Below are 17083 nucleotides of genomic sequence, written 5' to 3'. Positions count from 1 at the left end.
GTATTTTAACAATTTTACTCATGCGGTCTGTCTAATGCTTGCTTTCTCTGTTTTTATGTAGGGGGTTGGGGAAAAAAATCTCCTGGGGGGGACCCATTTTAGTATAAATCAGGGAGGGTTTTTTTGCATTACAAATTTTTTTCAGTAAATGGTTTCTTCAAATTAGATTGATACCATGTATCTAGGAACATATATAATGTAGTAATAGGGAGCGCGCAGCGCGACCGCATGCACAACCGTGTGAAGCCCCGGGAGCGCAAAGCGCGACCATATGTACAACTCCGCGAAGCCTTGGGAGCGCGCAGCGCGACCGTATACGCTTACGCAACCTCCCGAACACGCAGTGCGAGTAATAATAGTACATAGGTACTAATTTTCTTTAATCACGATCGAATAAACTACGGGCTGAAAAATTCCCGGAGGGACGGGCCTAGCTTGTCACTCGTGTTTGATTCCTGGCCGGGTCGAACTTTTTAGTGTGCTTGAAGTTCGGGGTGCTTTCAGCTTCGTGAGGACAATTGAGTAGCTACTTTAATGAAGTAGCGATCAGTGGAGGGATTTTACTAGTGTAAAAAGATATTTGAAATATGGACATTGATTGCAAAGGAAGTACGAGTACTTAGTAATACTGTGATATCAGCAAAGTTTGGGAAAAGGCTTTGACTTGGCACAAATAATTTGATGATTTCATTGATTATTTATTTTTACTTATTGATCATAATTCAATGTAGGTACACAAATACTCGTACCTATTACAAACAAAGGGCGAAATCGTTGCCTGGGGCAAACTCTACCATTCAATTTTCTGTTCATTTTCAGCTCTCCACATGTTTGCTATGGCTGCCCCAGGCTTTTCAAAACCGATCGTTCGTGAATTCAAGGCGGATCATTCATTTATGTACGCTATAAAATACAGTCCAGACAATTATTTCGACATCAACACCAATCTAATTATTTTCTCCGGAACTGTTAACAAGTTGTAGATTGAATCCTGCTAAAATGGCATGGTCTCCATGAATTTCATGATTAATTAATTCTACTATTTATTAATTCTCTTTTAATTATATGGTATTGGGAATATAAATAAAATAATTTTATTCAACAATATTAATATTGCATTATGATTGATTAAGCATTGTATTCTTTTTTTCTTCTCCTTCTGAATGGGAAACTTATAAACTTATATTTTGAATAATTAAGAAAAAAAAGATTATTAGATCATTAAGAATTCAACGTAGGATATAGGTAGGTAGTAGATAGATAAGTCTGACGGAAAGGAGTGTTTGATGACATCAGTACTAGGAAGGTACTAAATCTAAAGTAACTACATAGTAGCTCCCTCTCCGTTATTTAGGAGGCTTCATCTGGTTTTATGGTCAAATTATCTGAAATTCCATGCCTTTGCTAGGATTTGAACCCGCGAACTTCTGATTACCAGGCGAGCGTTTGACTACTGATTTGCCAATGCTTTTGGTGTCTCTGGACTCTGGTCCACACTGTCCACACATAGTCTCTGGTTCTAAGCTGTGTCCACACATAGTCGATCGACGTCGACTGAAATCGTACACTGCCTCGACAACATATATGTAAATAGATTCACCACTTCGGTCGACGGGGTCGACTATGTGTGTAGTTTCCTACATGCGAGTACGACATGTCAGTTTTTCTTGGTGAATGTTTAATATCGTTTCATCAAGACACGCTAGAATTTATAAACTCATCATTGAAGACGGCAATCCTCTCTTCCTGGTGAAAAGACTCGACAATGTCCGAAGTTCATTTTAGTTTTACTTATGTAAAGTCGAATAAGCACATTCAAAGACTAACTTAACAACGAAAACTCAACTAGGTATATAAAATGAAAAGTAACATCTGACGCTTCCTAGTTAAAATCAACCCATCAAAACTAACGCCAAACCTTGTTGACTGGTTTTACGATTTCAGCAGTGATTCTGATGCTGCGATGTATGAGAATGCCGGAAGATCCTGTACAATTTACTGCAGATCATCCGTTTTGGATCATCATATGTGACGTCAACCAGCATATTGTTTTCATTTCTAAGGTCACCAAACTAGACTCTGTAGGCTCCACACAGAAAACTGAGCTCTAGATTATATTCCTCGCAGATAACCACACATACATCCCTAACCTTGATATAACTCAGTTCCTACTAGAGTACTAGACCCTTGAGTCCCAAAAACTAAAGTTTCCTTTGTGTGCTGAAGATGTGTACCAAATTTCACCAAAATCGGACCACCCGCTGGAGAGTTATCGCGCAAAACAAACATCAGACAGACTATTCAAAAATCAAAATCGCCGAGTTATAACTTCTTTCTTTGGATTAAATTAGTAATTTTCAAGCGGAATAACACTAAATTATTTATATTTACTATAATTTATTAATTATTTATTTTTATATTTACTATAATTTATTATTGACTATACTTAATTTTTATTGCTGACTAGAAATTGGAAATTTCAAAGACGTATCACTTCAAGGAACGCGGACCCTAAACGTTAAATAAGTGGTAATGTCTTGGAAGTGTCCTTTATACTGCAATATGTACTATTATTGTAATGTTCACCTTTTTTAACCTCATTTTGAAATTATTATAACTATTAATTATTATTGTGCAATTATAAATTTATTTAATATTTCAATACGATATTTTATTTACCTTTTTGCTTTGGATTGTATACCATTTTAAATTATGGATTTTTCGCAACACGAATGCAAAAGCTTCTAAAGCCATTTTATTTCATATTTTTTTTTATTATATTTTATTTTTAATAAGTACCTAATTTTAAGTGCCTATGATCTAATTATAATTATTAAGATTATTTTAAGAGCCTACCTTGTCTCTTGTTTTTATTTTTTATATTTTCTAATTAATAGCTGATTAAATCCTTGGCAATGAAATCTTCGTTTAATCAACATGGTTTCAGAATCTCCCCTCTTCTCTCTCCCCATCACTCCCTCATTTCCTATTTTATTCAAAGAAAGAGAGAATTATTCTCTCATTTACACAGTGATCACTCTATCTGAAAAGCTGAAATTTGGGAAGAATATTCCTGATTCATAATTATGTTCTAGATGTAATTTTTTCGAAATCTAAACTGATATGATCAATTTTCCGTGGCGAAGCACGGGCAACCTGCTAGTGTAATTTACTTCCCCTAGACGTTCTTCCCACTTGGGGATCTTTCTTTCCCTGTGAGACTTCATTTGACACCTGTGGTCTGTGGGTGACATTTTCTTACAGCTGTGATGGGGGTGAGAATGGCCGTTGGATTGAGTACACCAATGGAATTCAAAGCAGATCATGGATTCTCATTTACCATCAGTCATCACAGCACGGAAACCATTTTGTTCGTGGGGCAGAAGTCACAACCCTGATATTTCTGTGCAAAAGACTTCTTGGTGTCTATCGATCATTCATTTTTGCAAGTTTCTACGATCATGTGTTCGTCTATTGATGATTTGATGTCGTGTGCAACTGTTCAGTATTTTGTTCACATGTACAAGTTGAATTTTAGTGTGCAAGGTTTATATTCTGCTAAGCGGATTCGCGACTTGTTACAAGGCGGACGCGCCACCAACCACCAACCAACCTTACTTGGCTGGCGCAACAACCCGAAGAAAACAAAAGTTAGGTAATTACTAATTAGTCATGTTCAAATATTCACTTGTCCTGTCTATTTCGCCAGGTTTAACATTCGTGCTCCTATCCTGGTCCGAGCCTACTACGTTCACTGCCGACCATCCATTCCTATATGTCATCAGGGAGAAGGCAATCAATGCAGTTGTGTTTGGAGGCAAAGTGGCCAAGCTTACGGCTAAATAGAAAACCGAAGATTCGTCAAATGGAAAACAGAAGATTGAATCAAAACCATCCGAAATTAATACCTTTCTGAATGCACTAATGTTCCAGAATGCCGAAATTAGGATTAAATATAAGAAAAAAAGTTAGAAATTCAACTATTCAGGTTGGATACAATGTCTCTATTAAAATAATTACCTTTTTTTTCCAAATTACCTACCCAGGTAGGTACTTACAGAACAAAATCTAGGTGCACGGCAGTGCGCCAGGCCAAGTTCCGGTCGAATGAACTATCTACTTAGGTACCTAATAAAAAATCTTTATATTTTTCTATGATCGCCGTGTATTTATTTTCAAGTATGCAATGTGGTCATCCTTTCATACAAGAACCTCTATTCCCATAGTACACTTGGGATCGAAAACACCGTAAACTAACCCACTGGGTTGAATTTTTCGGCAATGTGCTTAGAATTGGGGGTGCACTCGGACTTGGTAGGTAAAACAATTGAGTAGCTATTTTGAATTTTTCGGCAATGTGCTTAGAATTCAGGGTGCACTCGGACTTGGTAAAACAATTGAGTAGCCTATTAATATTTATGTTCCGATCCGATTTTACAATCCGCTGTTACCTTCTGTTTACTTTCAGGGCTGTATTTTCATTCCGCAATTTCTGTTTCTTTTCAGGATTGCGTTTTAAACCGCGGAGTTATTACCCACAGTCCATATTCACCGCTGATCATGAGTTTATGTTTACAATATCACATGGCGCCACACGTCACATTCTTCGGAAATTAATTTTCATTGGAAAACCAAAGCCGCCATTCAATGCACCTCGATTTGAGAGAAACTGAGATTTCGACTGAAACACGTCCGCACTATAAACTTTACTTTCCAAATGGCAAATACCCTTTCCGCTCTATAAACTGTTAGCTGAGTCTCCTTCAGGGGTGAGCTATATTAATTTTTCGTCAAAGTCACAACTTTGGGTCGGGGTTGTGTTTTTTTGGGTCTCTTGGGTAACTAGGAAGTATTTGCTTTTTAAAATCTTCGGTAATATCCATTAAAAATAAAAGAGAATAGAAGTAATAGTAACTTGTACTCAGTTGCCTCTCAAAGGAACTTCACACTTTGTCATTCGCATTTCGTGAAATTTTGACGTCAAAACACCTCTTATGAAACTCGTGCGATGTTTTTCTATGGCTTTTCCTTCTGTAATATGACATCATAACTTTTGCTAAATCCAAAGTACGAAATTGCATTCTGGAACTGTCCCTAGAGTAGATTTATGTAGTTAAGTAAGTAGTGATAGAAGCATACTACCTTAAGCATGAAAACCCCGTCCTTGGAGGTATTTCATCCTATTTCGGAACTCGAGAACAGAAAACACAAACATTTGTCTTTTTTTCATCGTTTGGTACTTGGTAAATACCTAATTACCTATGCAGCCATAGTACCTAGTGTTTAAGAGGTGTAATTTTGTACCTAGGTATTAGAAACTGACACGGTAAGCCTTGAAATGAACCAATCAGATAGAGTTTAACTTAACCCTTAACCTAAAGACCCTGGTTTTTGTGATGAACTACATTGAAATGGGGGTCTTTTCTGACGAAATTCCTGTGTGCGGAGTCCCGTATGTAGGACTATTGCACCCCTTTGTGATGGCTTAGAATTTTTTTTTTTTGATAATCAATTTTTCTTTGGTGATTGCAATATGGGTTTGGTAGCAGCAACTTTCTTTTGAGATTGTAATGAACTAATGACAGAGGTAAGCGTACTCCTTCTTTTCTTCTATCTTCAGAATCTGTTTATAGGCCGGGGTTCGAATCCCAGAGGGTAACAAAATAATGTAGTTTAGACACGACTAACATGCAAGGTACTCGGTTCGGGTCATTTTTTTACGCATGAAAGTAGGTAATGCTGGGTTCTACACTCACACATTTCGCAAACTCGGTTTGATGAATTTTCGCACACTAGCGCTGTGGGTTCGAAAATCGACGAGATCTTCTGGAACTAAGCGGATTCGCGACTTGTTACAAGGCGGACGCGCCACCAACCACCAACCAACCTTACTTGGCTGGCGCAACAACCCGAAGAAAACGAAAGTTAGGTAATTACTAATTAGTCATGTTTAAATATTCACTTGTCCTGTCTATTTCGCCAGGTCTAACATTCGTGCTCCTATCCTGGTCTATATTAAATAAAATAGGTAGGTACATAAATACTGATTTTCTTTACCCAAGATCGAAAAATTCCCGGAGGGACGGGCCCCGCTTGTTTACTTATAATATTAGGTAATTGTTTCAAAATTCAAACATAAAAAAAAAGTAAAAAAGAAAAAAAAATGGAAAGTAAAAAATAAATACAAATAATCTATTGATTTCTATTCCAAGCAGCAACTAAGCATTGAATATGTGGTCTTATTTGGTTATTTTTTGTCCCATCTGGTCCTCTTCTTATTGTATCTTCTTCACTCTTCCTACAAACAGGATTGTGTTCACGCCCTTATCTCGGATGGCATACACAAATGGATGATCCGCTTTGAATTCTCTGGGTTCCTCAACTTCCGCCATAGATTCTAAAGCTATTAGGATGGCTGCAAGTAGAACACACACAGAACAGTCCATGGTGTACTTTAAGATATATGAGTTGAGTATTTGAGGAATATTAGTTTATTAGGAATTTTAGATGGAGAACATTGAAGGCGAACATTAATAGGTTAAACTCCTTGAAGTAATGCAAAAACGGTGCCGAGGTACAATCCTTGTACATAAAAGGAAAAGTAGAAACATGGATTCACAAGCAAATTTCTTAAAAAATCTCAATAATGACAGATTCAAGGATATTTGTTGCATCCTTGTCACATTTGTGAACTACATACCAAATTTCAAGTCTTTAGCTTATACCGTTCCCGAGATATTGTTCAATTACACCGAAAAACGCCAAAAAGCGGTAAAATGCCGCCAAGCGTTGCACCGGTCTTAACCAAAAGTTTCGTGTCGCATCCTTGTCACTCTATTGATGATTTGATGTCGTGTGCAACTGTTCAGTATTTTGTTCACATGTACAAGTTGAATTTTAGTGTGCAAGGTTTATATTCTGAAGATGAAAACTGGACTTCAGAGGAATGGTGTTATATCAAAATATACGTACACCTAATTATTACCTGATTTCCTTACCATTGTTTCTTTTTATTGACCTGAATTTTTAATCAAAAAATTGCGAAATATTAAAGGGGAGTTACGATCAAAGTCGTTCACCCTGGGGCGCGTACGATTTACGAAAAGTGATCCAGACATCTCCACTAAGTATTCCTATCTTGCATATTGCATACTCAAATAATTAGACGGCATTCATACAAATTCCAAATCCTTGTGAGCAGAAATAAATCATTCCCGCCCGGGGCGTATGTTATCCTGAGCGGAAAATGTTCTTTCTCGGAACGGCTGGCTTTCTCCTATCGTGTCTTCCTTCTCTCTTCGATTTCGGGACGATAAGACCTTGGCAATTGCGGTCCCCTCTATGAAACCTCTTGAGAGAGAAAAAATCTGGTGTGAACATCACACGACTTTCCTTATCCTATTGAATGGTGCTTATTTGGGTGTTCTGTTGTAACATTTACAATATCTCTTGGAATTTTGGACAAATTTAGGATTTAGAAAAATGTCCTGCTTTAAAAAAATGTCTTCTGGGTAATCCTACGTATGAATGGGTAACCCTATGTAAGTAATACATAATTATGTATCAAAACAAATAAAACTATCTACATGACTTATGTAGGTACCTATATCTAAAAAAAGAGGTGACACTATTATAAAACCTGTCGAATTTTCGCACACTAGCGCTGTGGGTTCGAAAATCGACGAGATCTTCTGGAACTAAGCGGATTCGCGACTTGTTACAAGGCGGACGCCACCAACCAACCTTACTTGGCTGGCGCAACAACCCGAAGAAAAAAAAAGTTAGGTAATTACTAATTAGTCATGTTCAAATATTCACTTGTCCTGTCTATTTCGCCAGGTCTAACATTCGTGCTCCTATCCTGGTCTGAGCCTACTACTTTCACTGCCGACCATCCATTCCTATATGTCATCAGGGAGAAGGCAATCAATGCTGTTGTGTTTGGAGGCAAAGTGGCCAAACTTACGGCTAAATAGAAAACAGAAGATTCGTCAAATGGAAAACAGAAGATTGAATCAAAACCATCCGAAATTAATACCTTTCTGAATGCACTAATATTCCAGAATGCCGAAAATATAGGGAAAAAAAGTTTGAAATTCAACTATGCAGGTTGGATACAACGTCTCTAATAAAATAATTACCTTTTTTTTCCAAATTACCTACCTAGGTAGGCACTTACAGAACAAAATCTAGGTGCACGGCAGTGCACCAGGCCAAGTTCCGGTCGAATTAACTATCTACTTACCTAATAAAAAATCTTTAAAATAAGTTATTTTTTTATAATCGCCGTGTATTCATTTTCAAGTATGCAATGTGGTCATCCTTTCATACAAGAACCTCTATTGACTATTCCCATAGTACACTTTGGATCGAAACTACCGTATACCTAGTAACCCACTGGGTTGAATTTTTCGCCAATGTGCTTAGAATTCAGGGTGCACTCGGACTTGGAAGGTAAAACAATTTTATTGAGTAGCTATTTTGAATTCGTAGCGACCAGTGGCGGCATTACCAGTGTAAAATTGACTGGAAGTGTAGACTATAGATTCTATAGAAGAGGAATAATAATTGTAAAAGAGGCTTTGGCCTAAGTATATACTTTCATGTTGACATGAATGTTGACTATAATTTCATGTTGACATGAATGTTGATTATAAATTCATGTTGAGTTCTGAGCATGCTCGAATTTGCATGTAGGTATTCCTTTTATGTGTCCGGTGTCGAATTCATGCAGATTTCTTGTGACACAAATGTAATCATTCTATGGTGAAGTTTTATAAAAGTTTTTTTTTTGGTGAAGCTAAAAATATCAAAATTTCTGGTGAAACTTAAGCTACCTACTAAGTTTTTTGTTGAAACTATAAAAATATTGAGATTTTCTGGTGAATCTTTACTTTTTAAAATATCCTTATAGCTGTCATTATTGAGATTTTTTAAGAAATTTGCTTGTGAATCCATGTTTCTACTTTTCCTTTTATGTACAAGGATCGTACCTCGGCACCGCTTTTGCATTACTTCAAGGAGTTTAACCTATGAATGTTCGCCTTCAAAGTTCTCCATCTAAAATTCCTAACAAACTAATATTCCTCAAATGACGACACCGAAGCGAATACAATAGTCCGTCCACTATACCTTTTATTATTAGTAATAATAAAGGAAGGACGGACTAAAAACCATTTTTACCTAAGTGTTGCACCGCATTCCCACCATCACTTGGTAATGTGTAGTTAACTATTGTACCTATGTTTCATATTTTATAAGCTTACTTAATTTGGGGAGGTGCATTTTGAAAGCTTCTTCTCTGGCACCATTCTCAACTATTTATCAGCTTTTCCACTCAACCACTCTCTTTCTCTCTCTCTCTCTCTCTCTCTCTTTCTCCTAAGAGACGAACGGCTCAGATGGGACCAAAAAATAACCAATAAGACCACATATTTCTAGTATGCTTAGTTGCTGCTTGGAATAGAAATTAAATAGATTATTTTTAATTTATTTATTTTTACTTTCTATTTTTTTTTTTCTTTTTTTTATGTTTGAATTTTGAAAACAATTACCTAATATTCATAAGTAAAAAAACCTTTTTTACCTAAGTGTTGCACCGCATTCCCACCACTTGATAATGTGTAGTTATAGTTTACACTATTGTATGTTTCATATTTTATAAGCTAACTTTATTTGGGGAGGTCGTATTTTGAAAGCTTCTCTCTCTCTCTCTCTCTCTCTCTCTCTCTCTCTCTCTCTCTCTCTCTCTCTCTCTCTCTTTCTCATTCAGATGCACTGGATCACTAGCACATAAGTTTCTAACTTTCTAACTATTGCTGACATTGAATACGTATAGGAGGCAGTTATGCTTTTTTTGTAGGTAGATTTGTTTCAAATTTGGAGGTACCTATACGAGGACTTCCCATTAAGTTGCCAAATAAGGGGGTTTCAAATTTTCTTCTGGAATATATCACTCGTCCTCATTTTCGTATCACTTGTCCTCACGAGGCTGAGAGCTACCCAAAATAGCATGTGACAGTCCATATTAGTCACCCATTCAGATACCAACCAATCCCGTATCTTTTTGTTTTTCTCTTGCCTATTTTCCAGAGATGGAAATCGTATTCTTGTCTGCACCACGTCCACCAAAGCTGTTCTTAGGAGATCACCCATTCCTCTTCTTGATTCGAGAGCGAGAAATCGATACTATCCTCTTTGTGGGCAAAATCAACAAATTTTAAAAGAAGGAGAAGGGATTCCTACGTCCACCAAAGCTGTTCTTAGGAGATCACCCATTCCTCTTCTTGATTCGAGAGCGAGAAATCGATACTATCCTCTTTGTGGGCAAAGTCAACAAATTTTAAAAGAAGGAGAAGGGATTCCATCTTGTCCAACAAGGGACTGTAACAAGCACTTGAACTTGGATGATTTTTACTTAACAAATTTACCTACTAATACTCGTAATAGTTCAATATTAATATGTACTTATAATAAAAAGAAAATAGGTAGGTATTACTATAAAAATGTTGAAATATGATTCATGAAATGAATAAATAAATGTTGGTACATAGCTATTATACCTAAACAGTATACACGTCTACTTTGATTTGCTTACATAGGCATTCTGAAAAAGAAATGTAAGGAAAACTTCATATCCATTTCCCTAGATACCATCGAATGGGGAATCTTTCAAAGTTCATAATGGACAATTGGTGAGAACGGTAAATAACCAGAGTTCTCCATTAAAAAAAAAAAAAAAAAATACATATTTTTGCGCACCGTCACCCATCCAGAAGGTTACCACGCTCGAAGTTGTCTAGCTTCAGTACTCTGTCACAAACTTTTTCTCCAAACATCGAAAACGGATACATAGAAGTGATTTAGGTACCTACTTGGAGTGGTAAACAATGTCCTGGGAGAATTCGATTTTATTGTTGAAAGATTTCGCCTGCGGCGGAATGAGTACTATCTTTCAGGCAGTTTCGAGTTCTGAGTACGGGCTCCCTCTGAGAATGTCTACTTGGAAACGGACACTGTGGTAAGTAAATTTCAACAAAAAGGATTCATCTCCCTATTATGTTATACCTAAAAATTGTTAGTTATTTGCTTTACCTGATGCCTGTCTTGTTTTTCATTCAAATGTGAAGTGGAGATTGCATGAATTAAAAGAAACGGGCATACCTCTTCTATTTTATTTACTCTGTTTCTAACATTCTAGTAATATTTTCAACCATCAAAGGGGGATGGATTGGTATGTACATTGAACATTCGGTTGGTGCGAGAATATTAAGAAATTTTCTTGAACTAGAATAGAATAGAATATACCTTGTTTATACTACCAGCATAGGACTGAAATCGTCCTGAAAATACTAAACTTTTCAGACTGTAGCCTACTTTTGAACAATACTTATGTATGTGTATTGTGTACATCTATAGCTCGTATTTTACACAAGAAACAGCCAGGATATTTTTTTTTTTTTTTTTTTACTTTACTGAAGCAGTGTGGTGGATTTTTTTCTGGAGTTGGTAAGTGATGTCAGTTTTCAGTGTGATCTAGTGTGAACAGCTTTTTGGACGTCCGGTGTTTTCGTTGGTTGCTAGGCAAGTATTTTATTATCGTTTTTTTTTTTAAATGTATATTACCTATTATTCTATTTTATTTTTTAATACAGGAGATTTCATAGAGGGAACTGTAATAATGGAAGTCTTATCTTCAAAAATCGAAAAGAAAAGGAAAGTCAGCTAAAAGAAAGAAGAAGATAGGGGAAAGTCAGGTGTTCCGAGAACGAATCTTACCTATCTGTTTAAGATACACTTCGCTTCGGGCGGAAATCGAACCCACAATCGTTTTCTATTTTATTTTTTAATACAGGAGATTTCATAGAGGGAACTGTAATAATGGAAGTCTTATCTTCAAAAATCGAAAAGAAAAGGAAAATCAGCTACAAGAAAGAAGAAGATAGGGGAAAGTCAGGTGTTCCGAGAACGAATCTTACCTATGTGTTTAAGATACAGTTCGATTCGGGCGGGAATCGAACCCACAATCGTCCAAGTTAACAAGTGTGGCCCGGCTTACTATTAATATTTATGTTCCGATCCGATTTTACAATCCGCTGTTACCTTCTGTTTACTTTCAGGGCTGTATTTTCATTCCGCAATTTCTGTTTCTTTTCAGGATTGCGTTTTAAACCGCGGAGTTATTACCCACAGTCCATATTCACCGCTGATCATGAGTTTATGTTTACAATATCACATGGCGCCACACGTCACATTCTTCGGAAATTAATTTTCATTGGAAAACCAAAGCCGCCATTCAATGCACCTCGATTTGAGAGAAACTGAGATTTCGACTGAAACACGTCCGCACTATAAACTTTACTTTCCAAATGGCAAATACCCTTTCCGCTCTATAAACTGTTAGCTGAGTCTCCTTCAGGGGTGAGCTATATTAATTTTTCGTCAAAGTCACAACTTTGGGTCGGGGTTGTGTTTTTTTGGGTCTCTTGGGTAACTAGGAAGTATTTGCTTTTTAAAATCTTCGGTAATATCCATTAAAAATAAAAGAGAATAGAAGTAATAGTAACTTGTACTCAGTTGCCTCTCAAAGGAACTTCACACTTTGTCATTCGCATTTCGTGAAATTTTGACGTCAAAACACCTCTTATGAAACTCGTGCGATGTTTTTCTATGGCTTTTCCTTCTGTAATATGACATCATAACTTTTGCTAAATCCAAAGTACGAAATTGCATTCTGGAACTGTCCCTAGAGTAGATTTATGTAGTTAAGTAAGTAGTGATAGAAGCATACTACCTTAAGCATGAAAACCCCGTCCTTGGAGGTATTTCATCCTATTTCGGAACTCGAGAACAGAAAACACAAACATTTGTCTTTTTTTCATCGTTTGGTACTTGGTAAATACCTAATTACCTATGCAGCCATAGTACCTAGTGTTTAAGAGGTGTAATTTTGTACCTAGGTATTAGAAACTGACACGGTAAGCCTTGAAATGAACCAATCAGATAGAGTTTAACTTAACCTAAAGACCCTGGTTTTTGTAATGAACATTTCTACATTGAAATGGGGATCTTTTCTGACGAAATTCCTGTGTGCGGAGTCCCGTATGTAGGACTATTGCACCCCTTTGTGATGGCTTAGAATTTTTTTTTTTTGATAATCAATTTTTCTTTGGTGATTGCAATATGGGTTTGGTAGCAGCAACTTTCTTTTAAGATTGTAATGAACTAATGACAGAGGTAAGCGTACTCCTTCTTTTATTCTATCTTCAGAATCTGTTTATAGGCCGGGGTTCGAATCCCAGAGGGTAACAAAATAATGTAGTTTAGACACGACTAACATGCAAGGTACTCGGTTCGGGTCATTTTTTTACGCTTTTTTTTTTTTTTTTTTTTTTTTTTTTTTTTTTTTGAGGGATTTTCTACCTAACTTCCCCATCGGGGATGTTTTCTTCATTGTTTAGAAACTATACTTCGCTGACGTTAAGATGAGACGGTAAAAAATAAGCAGAGGAGACAGTAGTGATTTGTTCCCCTGTTTTACTTTCAGTCGTTGATGTTATCGCGGCCAGCTCTCCCGAACTAGAACCTACTAAACCTCGCCAGTTTAAGGCGGACCATCCATTCGGTTATTTATTGGTGCATCATCCTCAATCTGATTATGATAAGAGCAGCTCTATTATCTTCACTGGCGTTGTGAACGAGTTGTAATAATTTGGCGAACTGTTTTAAATGTTGCAAGAAACCGGTTTGGAAAGTTGTACCCTATGTTATTCCAATTATACTGTTGTCTGTTCATTAGTTGGAAGAGTGTAAATCTTTCGTTATGCACCAGGAAAATCATTTTCCGCCTTTTTTGTTCTCCGCGTTAATGCCCACCCACCTATTTCATCATGCTGTCTGTGTTTTAACAAAGAAAGCTATTTGTTTGTTGTCCACTGGGGAAGGAGACTGTTTGTCCATTGTCCATAAGGGTATTTTAAATCGCTTCTGGCCTTACGAGCTTTTGTACAGTGTCTCCAGGAAAAATAATTTAACAGTTGGTAAGTATAAGTACCCAGTTCGATTGCAAATATTCCAACGGGTTACTACTGTCTGGTGTTCTCGTTAAAAGTTTGTACTCGTTTTTCGATTGCAAATATTTCAACGGGTTACTTTCTGGTGTTCTCGTGTTGACCCAGCACCTAAATGGGAAGTATTGTGTCTCTTCTCGCCCATCTGATGAGAGGCATACTACGGGATGGGCATGCTACGACACAGGCCACATGCGTCTAATGTAGCAGTTGTTCCATTGCTACGAAATAAAAACGGCGGTGGAACACTCATCTTAAAAAAAAAACGTATTTTAACAATTTTACTCATGCGGTCTGTCTAATGCTTGCTTTCTCTGTTTTTATGTAGGGGGTTGGGGAAAAAAATCTCCTGGGGGGGACCCATTTTAGTATAAATCAGGGAGGGTTTTTTTGCATTACAAATTTTTTTCAGTAAATGGTTTCTTCAAATTAGATTGATACCATGTATCTAGGAACATATATAATGTAGTAATAGGGAGCGCGCAGCGCGACCGCATGCACAACCGTGTGAAGCCCCGGGAGCGCAAAGCGCGACCATATGTACAACTCCGCGAAGCCTTGGGAGCGCGCAGCGCGACCGTATACGCTTACGCAACCTCCCGAACACGCAGTGCGAGTAATAATAGTACATAGGTACTAATTTTCTTTAATCACGATCGAATAAACTACGGGCTGAAAAATTCCCGGAGGGACGGGCCTAGCTTGTCACTCGTGTTTGATTCCTGGCCGGGTCGAACTTTTTAGTGTGCTTGAAGTTCGGGGTGCTTTCAGCTTCGTGAGGACAATTGAGTAGCTACTTTAATGAAGTAGCGATCAGTGGAGGGATTTTACTAGTGTAAAAAGATATTTGAAATATGGACATTGATTGCAAAGGAAGTACGAGTACTTAGTAATACTGTGATATCAGCAAAGTTTGGGAAAAGGCTTTGACTTGGCACAAATAATTTGATGATTTCATTGATTATTTATTTTTACTTATTGATCATAATTCAATGTAGGTACACAAATACTCGTACCTATTACAAACAAAGGGCGAAATCGTTGCCTGGGGCAAACTCTACCATTCAATTTTCTGTTCATTTTCAGCTCTCCACATGTTTGCTATGGCTGCCCCAGGCTTTTCAAAACCGATCGTTCGTGAATTCAAGGCGGATCATTCATTTATGTACGCTATAAAATACAGTCCAGACAATTATTTCGACATCAACACCAATCTAATTATTTTCTCCGGAACTGTTAACAAGTTGTAGATTGAATCCTGCTAAAATGGCATGGTCTCCATGAATTTCATGATTAATTAATTCTACTATTTATTAATTCTCTTTTAATTATATGGTATTGGGAATATAAATAAAATAATTTTATTCAACAATATTAATATTGCATTATGATTGATTAAGCATTGTATTCTTTTTTTCTTCTCCTTCTGAATGGGAAACTTATAAACTTATATTTTGAATAATTAAGAAAAAAAAGATTATTAGATCATTAAGAATTCAACGTAGGATATAGGTAGGTAGTAGATAGATAAGTCTGACGGAAAGGAGTGTTTGATGACATCAGTACTAGGAAGGTACTAAATCTAAAGTAACTACATAGTAGCTCCCTCTCCGTTATTTAGGAGGCTTCATCTGGTTTTATGGTCAAATTATCTGAAATTCCATGCCTTTGCTAGGATTTGAACCCGCGAACTTCTGATTACCAGGCGAGCGTTTGACTACTGATTTGCCAATGCTTTTGGTGTCTCTGGACTCTGGTCCACACTGTCCACACATAGTCTCTGGTCCTAAGCTGTGTCCACACATAGACTCTGGTCCTAAGCTGTGTCCACACATAGTCGATCGACGTCGACTGACACCGTACACTGTCTCGACAACATATATGTAAATAGATTCACCACTTCGGTCGACGCGGTCGACTATGTGTCGACAAAAAGGATTCATCTCCCTATTATGTTATACCTAAAAATTGTTAGTTATTTGCTTTACCTGATGCCTGTCTTGTTTTTCATTCAAATATGAAGTGGAGATTGCATGAATTAAAAGAAATGGGCATACCTCTTCTATTTTATTTACTTTGTTTCTAACATTCTAGTAACATTTTCAACCATCAAAGGGGGATGGATTGGTATGTACATTGAACATTCGGTTGGTGCGAGAATATTAAGAAATTTTCTTGAAATAGAATAGAATAGAATATACCTTGTTTATACCACCAGCATAGGACTGAAATCGTCCTGAAAATACTAAACTTGTCAGACTGTAGCTTACTTTTGAACAATACTTATGTAGGTATGTGTATTGTGTACATCTATAACTCGTATTTTACACAAGAAACAGCCAGGATAAAATTTGTCTTGTATTGTGACTCTATCCTTCTACACAGAATTACAGCAAAATCCTTTTTGATTTCATGTTACAAATTTGTAAGGTTTCTTTTGTCAAAATCTGGTGAGAAATTCGGACGGTTTTAAAGACAACCCCAGTTCTTCTCCCACCTTTGTACATATTTGGTTTTCATAGCTATTGCAAATTTTGACGATTTCATTTTTGTTTCTTTTTCCAGCACTTCAGTTCGTGTACGCTTCATATTTCGAACCACCACCCGTCAAGGTGTTCAAGGCGGACAGACCATTTGGTTACTCTATTAGACATCATGCTACCAATACAATTGTCTTCCTGGGCGTCGTTCATAAACTATAAAATGATGATGAAATAAGACGTTCAATAAGATGATGACACAGACTTCCCCCCATCCGCCATAGAAAATGTGCCACTTAAGATTATGAAATACCCCCATCCCTCCACTTAATGAAATGACCTCCTTTTGGCACATTGTAAAATCATCCCCTTTCCAATTTAAACGACAACTTACAATATAATAATTATGCTAGAAATAAAATTGTTTTTTAATAATCGTAAGAAATATTTAAAAACTTAAAATGAGATAAAAATAAATAAATTATTCTTATCAAGACAATTTCGATTAAGATGATTTAAATTGGTGAGCTTTCG

At 36.8% G+C, this 17083-nt stretch overlaps 2 protein-coding genes across 11 annotated transcripts in view; both read left to right on the top strand.

The window, feature by feature from the left end:
• The window catches only part of LOC103518206 (serpin-Z1C), a 45046-nt gene extending 28109 nt beyond the window's left edge, over window positions 1-16937 (top strand). Inside the window, exons 6-7 of one of the 10 annotated variants that reach the window (XR_003394073.1) lie at window positions 4507-4769; window positions 7840-7916. Coding sequence is in view for 7 of the 10 variants with exons in the window: in XM_008483297.2 (XP_008481519.1) it covers window positions 1945-2111 (167 nt within the window). In the remaining 3 variants the exon portion in view is untranslated. Of the gene's footprint in view, window positions 1-819; window positions 1112-1944; window positions 2323-3264; window positions 3547-3709; window positions 3937-4506; window positions 4770-5983; window positions 6002-6909; window positions 6998-7839; window positions 8089-10092; window positions 10147-10269; window positions 10468-13546; window positions 13763-16634 lie in introns of those variants that run through there. The other 9 variants (XR_541858.2, XR_003394080.1, XM_008483831.3 and 6 more) reach the window with 9 other exon arrangements.
• LOC113471532 lies at window positions 13789-15447 on the top strand. The gene is made up of 2 exons (XM_026830784.1): window positions 13789-14039; window positions 15156-15447. Exons 1-2 carry the CDS (start codon window positions 13823-13825, stop codon window positions 15317-15319), a joined length of 381 nt encoding a protein of 126 aa, XP_026686585.1. The 5' UTR covers window positions 13789-13822; the 3' UTR covers window positions 15320-15447.
• Window positions 16938-17083: the final 146 nt, after the last annotated feature.

This window comes from Diaphorina citri, unplaced genomic scaffold (genome assembly GCF_000475195.1).
Source record: "Diaphorina citri unplaced genomic scaffold, Diaci psyllid genome assembly version 1.1 scaffold4, whole genome shotgun sequence".
Classification (NCBI taxonomy): domain Eukaryota; kingdom Metazoa; phylum Arthropoda; class Insecta; order Hemiptera; family Psyllidae; genus Diaphorina; species Diaphorina citri.
The sequence above is the reverse complement of the archived record's forward strand: the minus strand, read 5'-3'. Positions and strand labels throughout refer to the sequence as shown.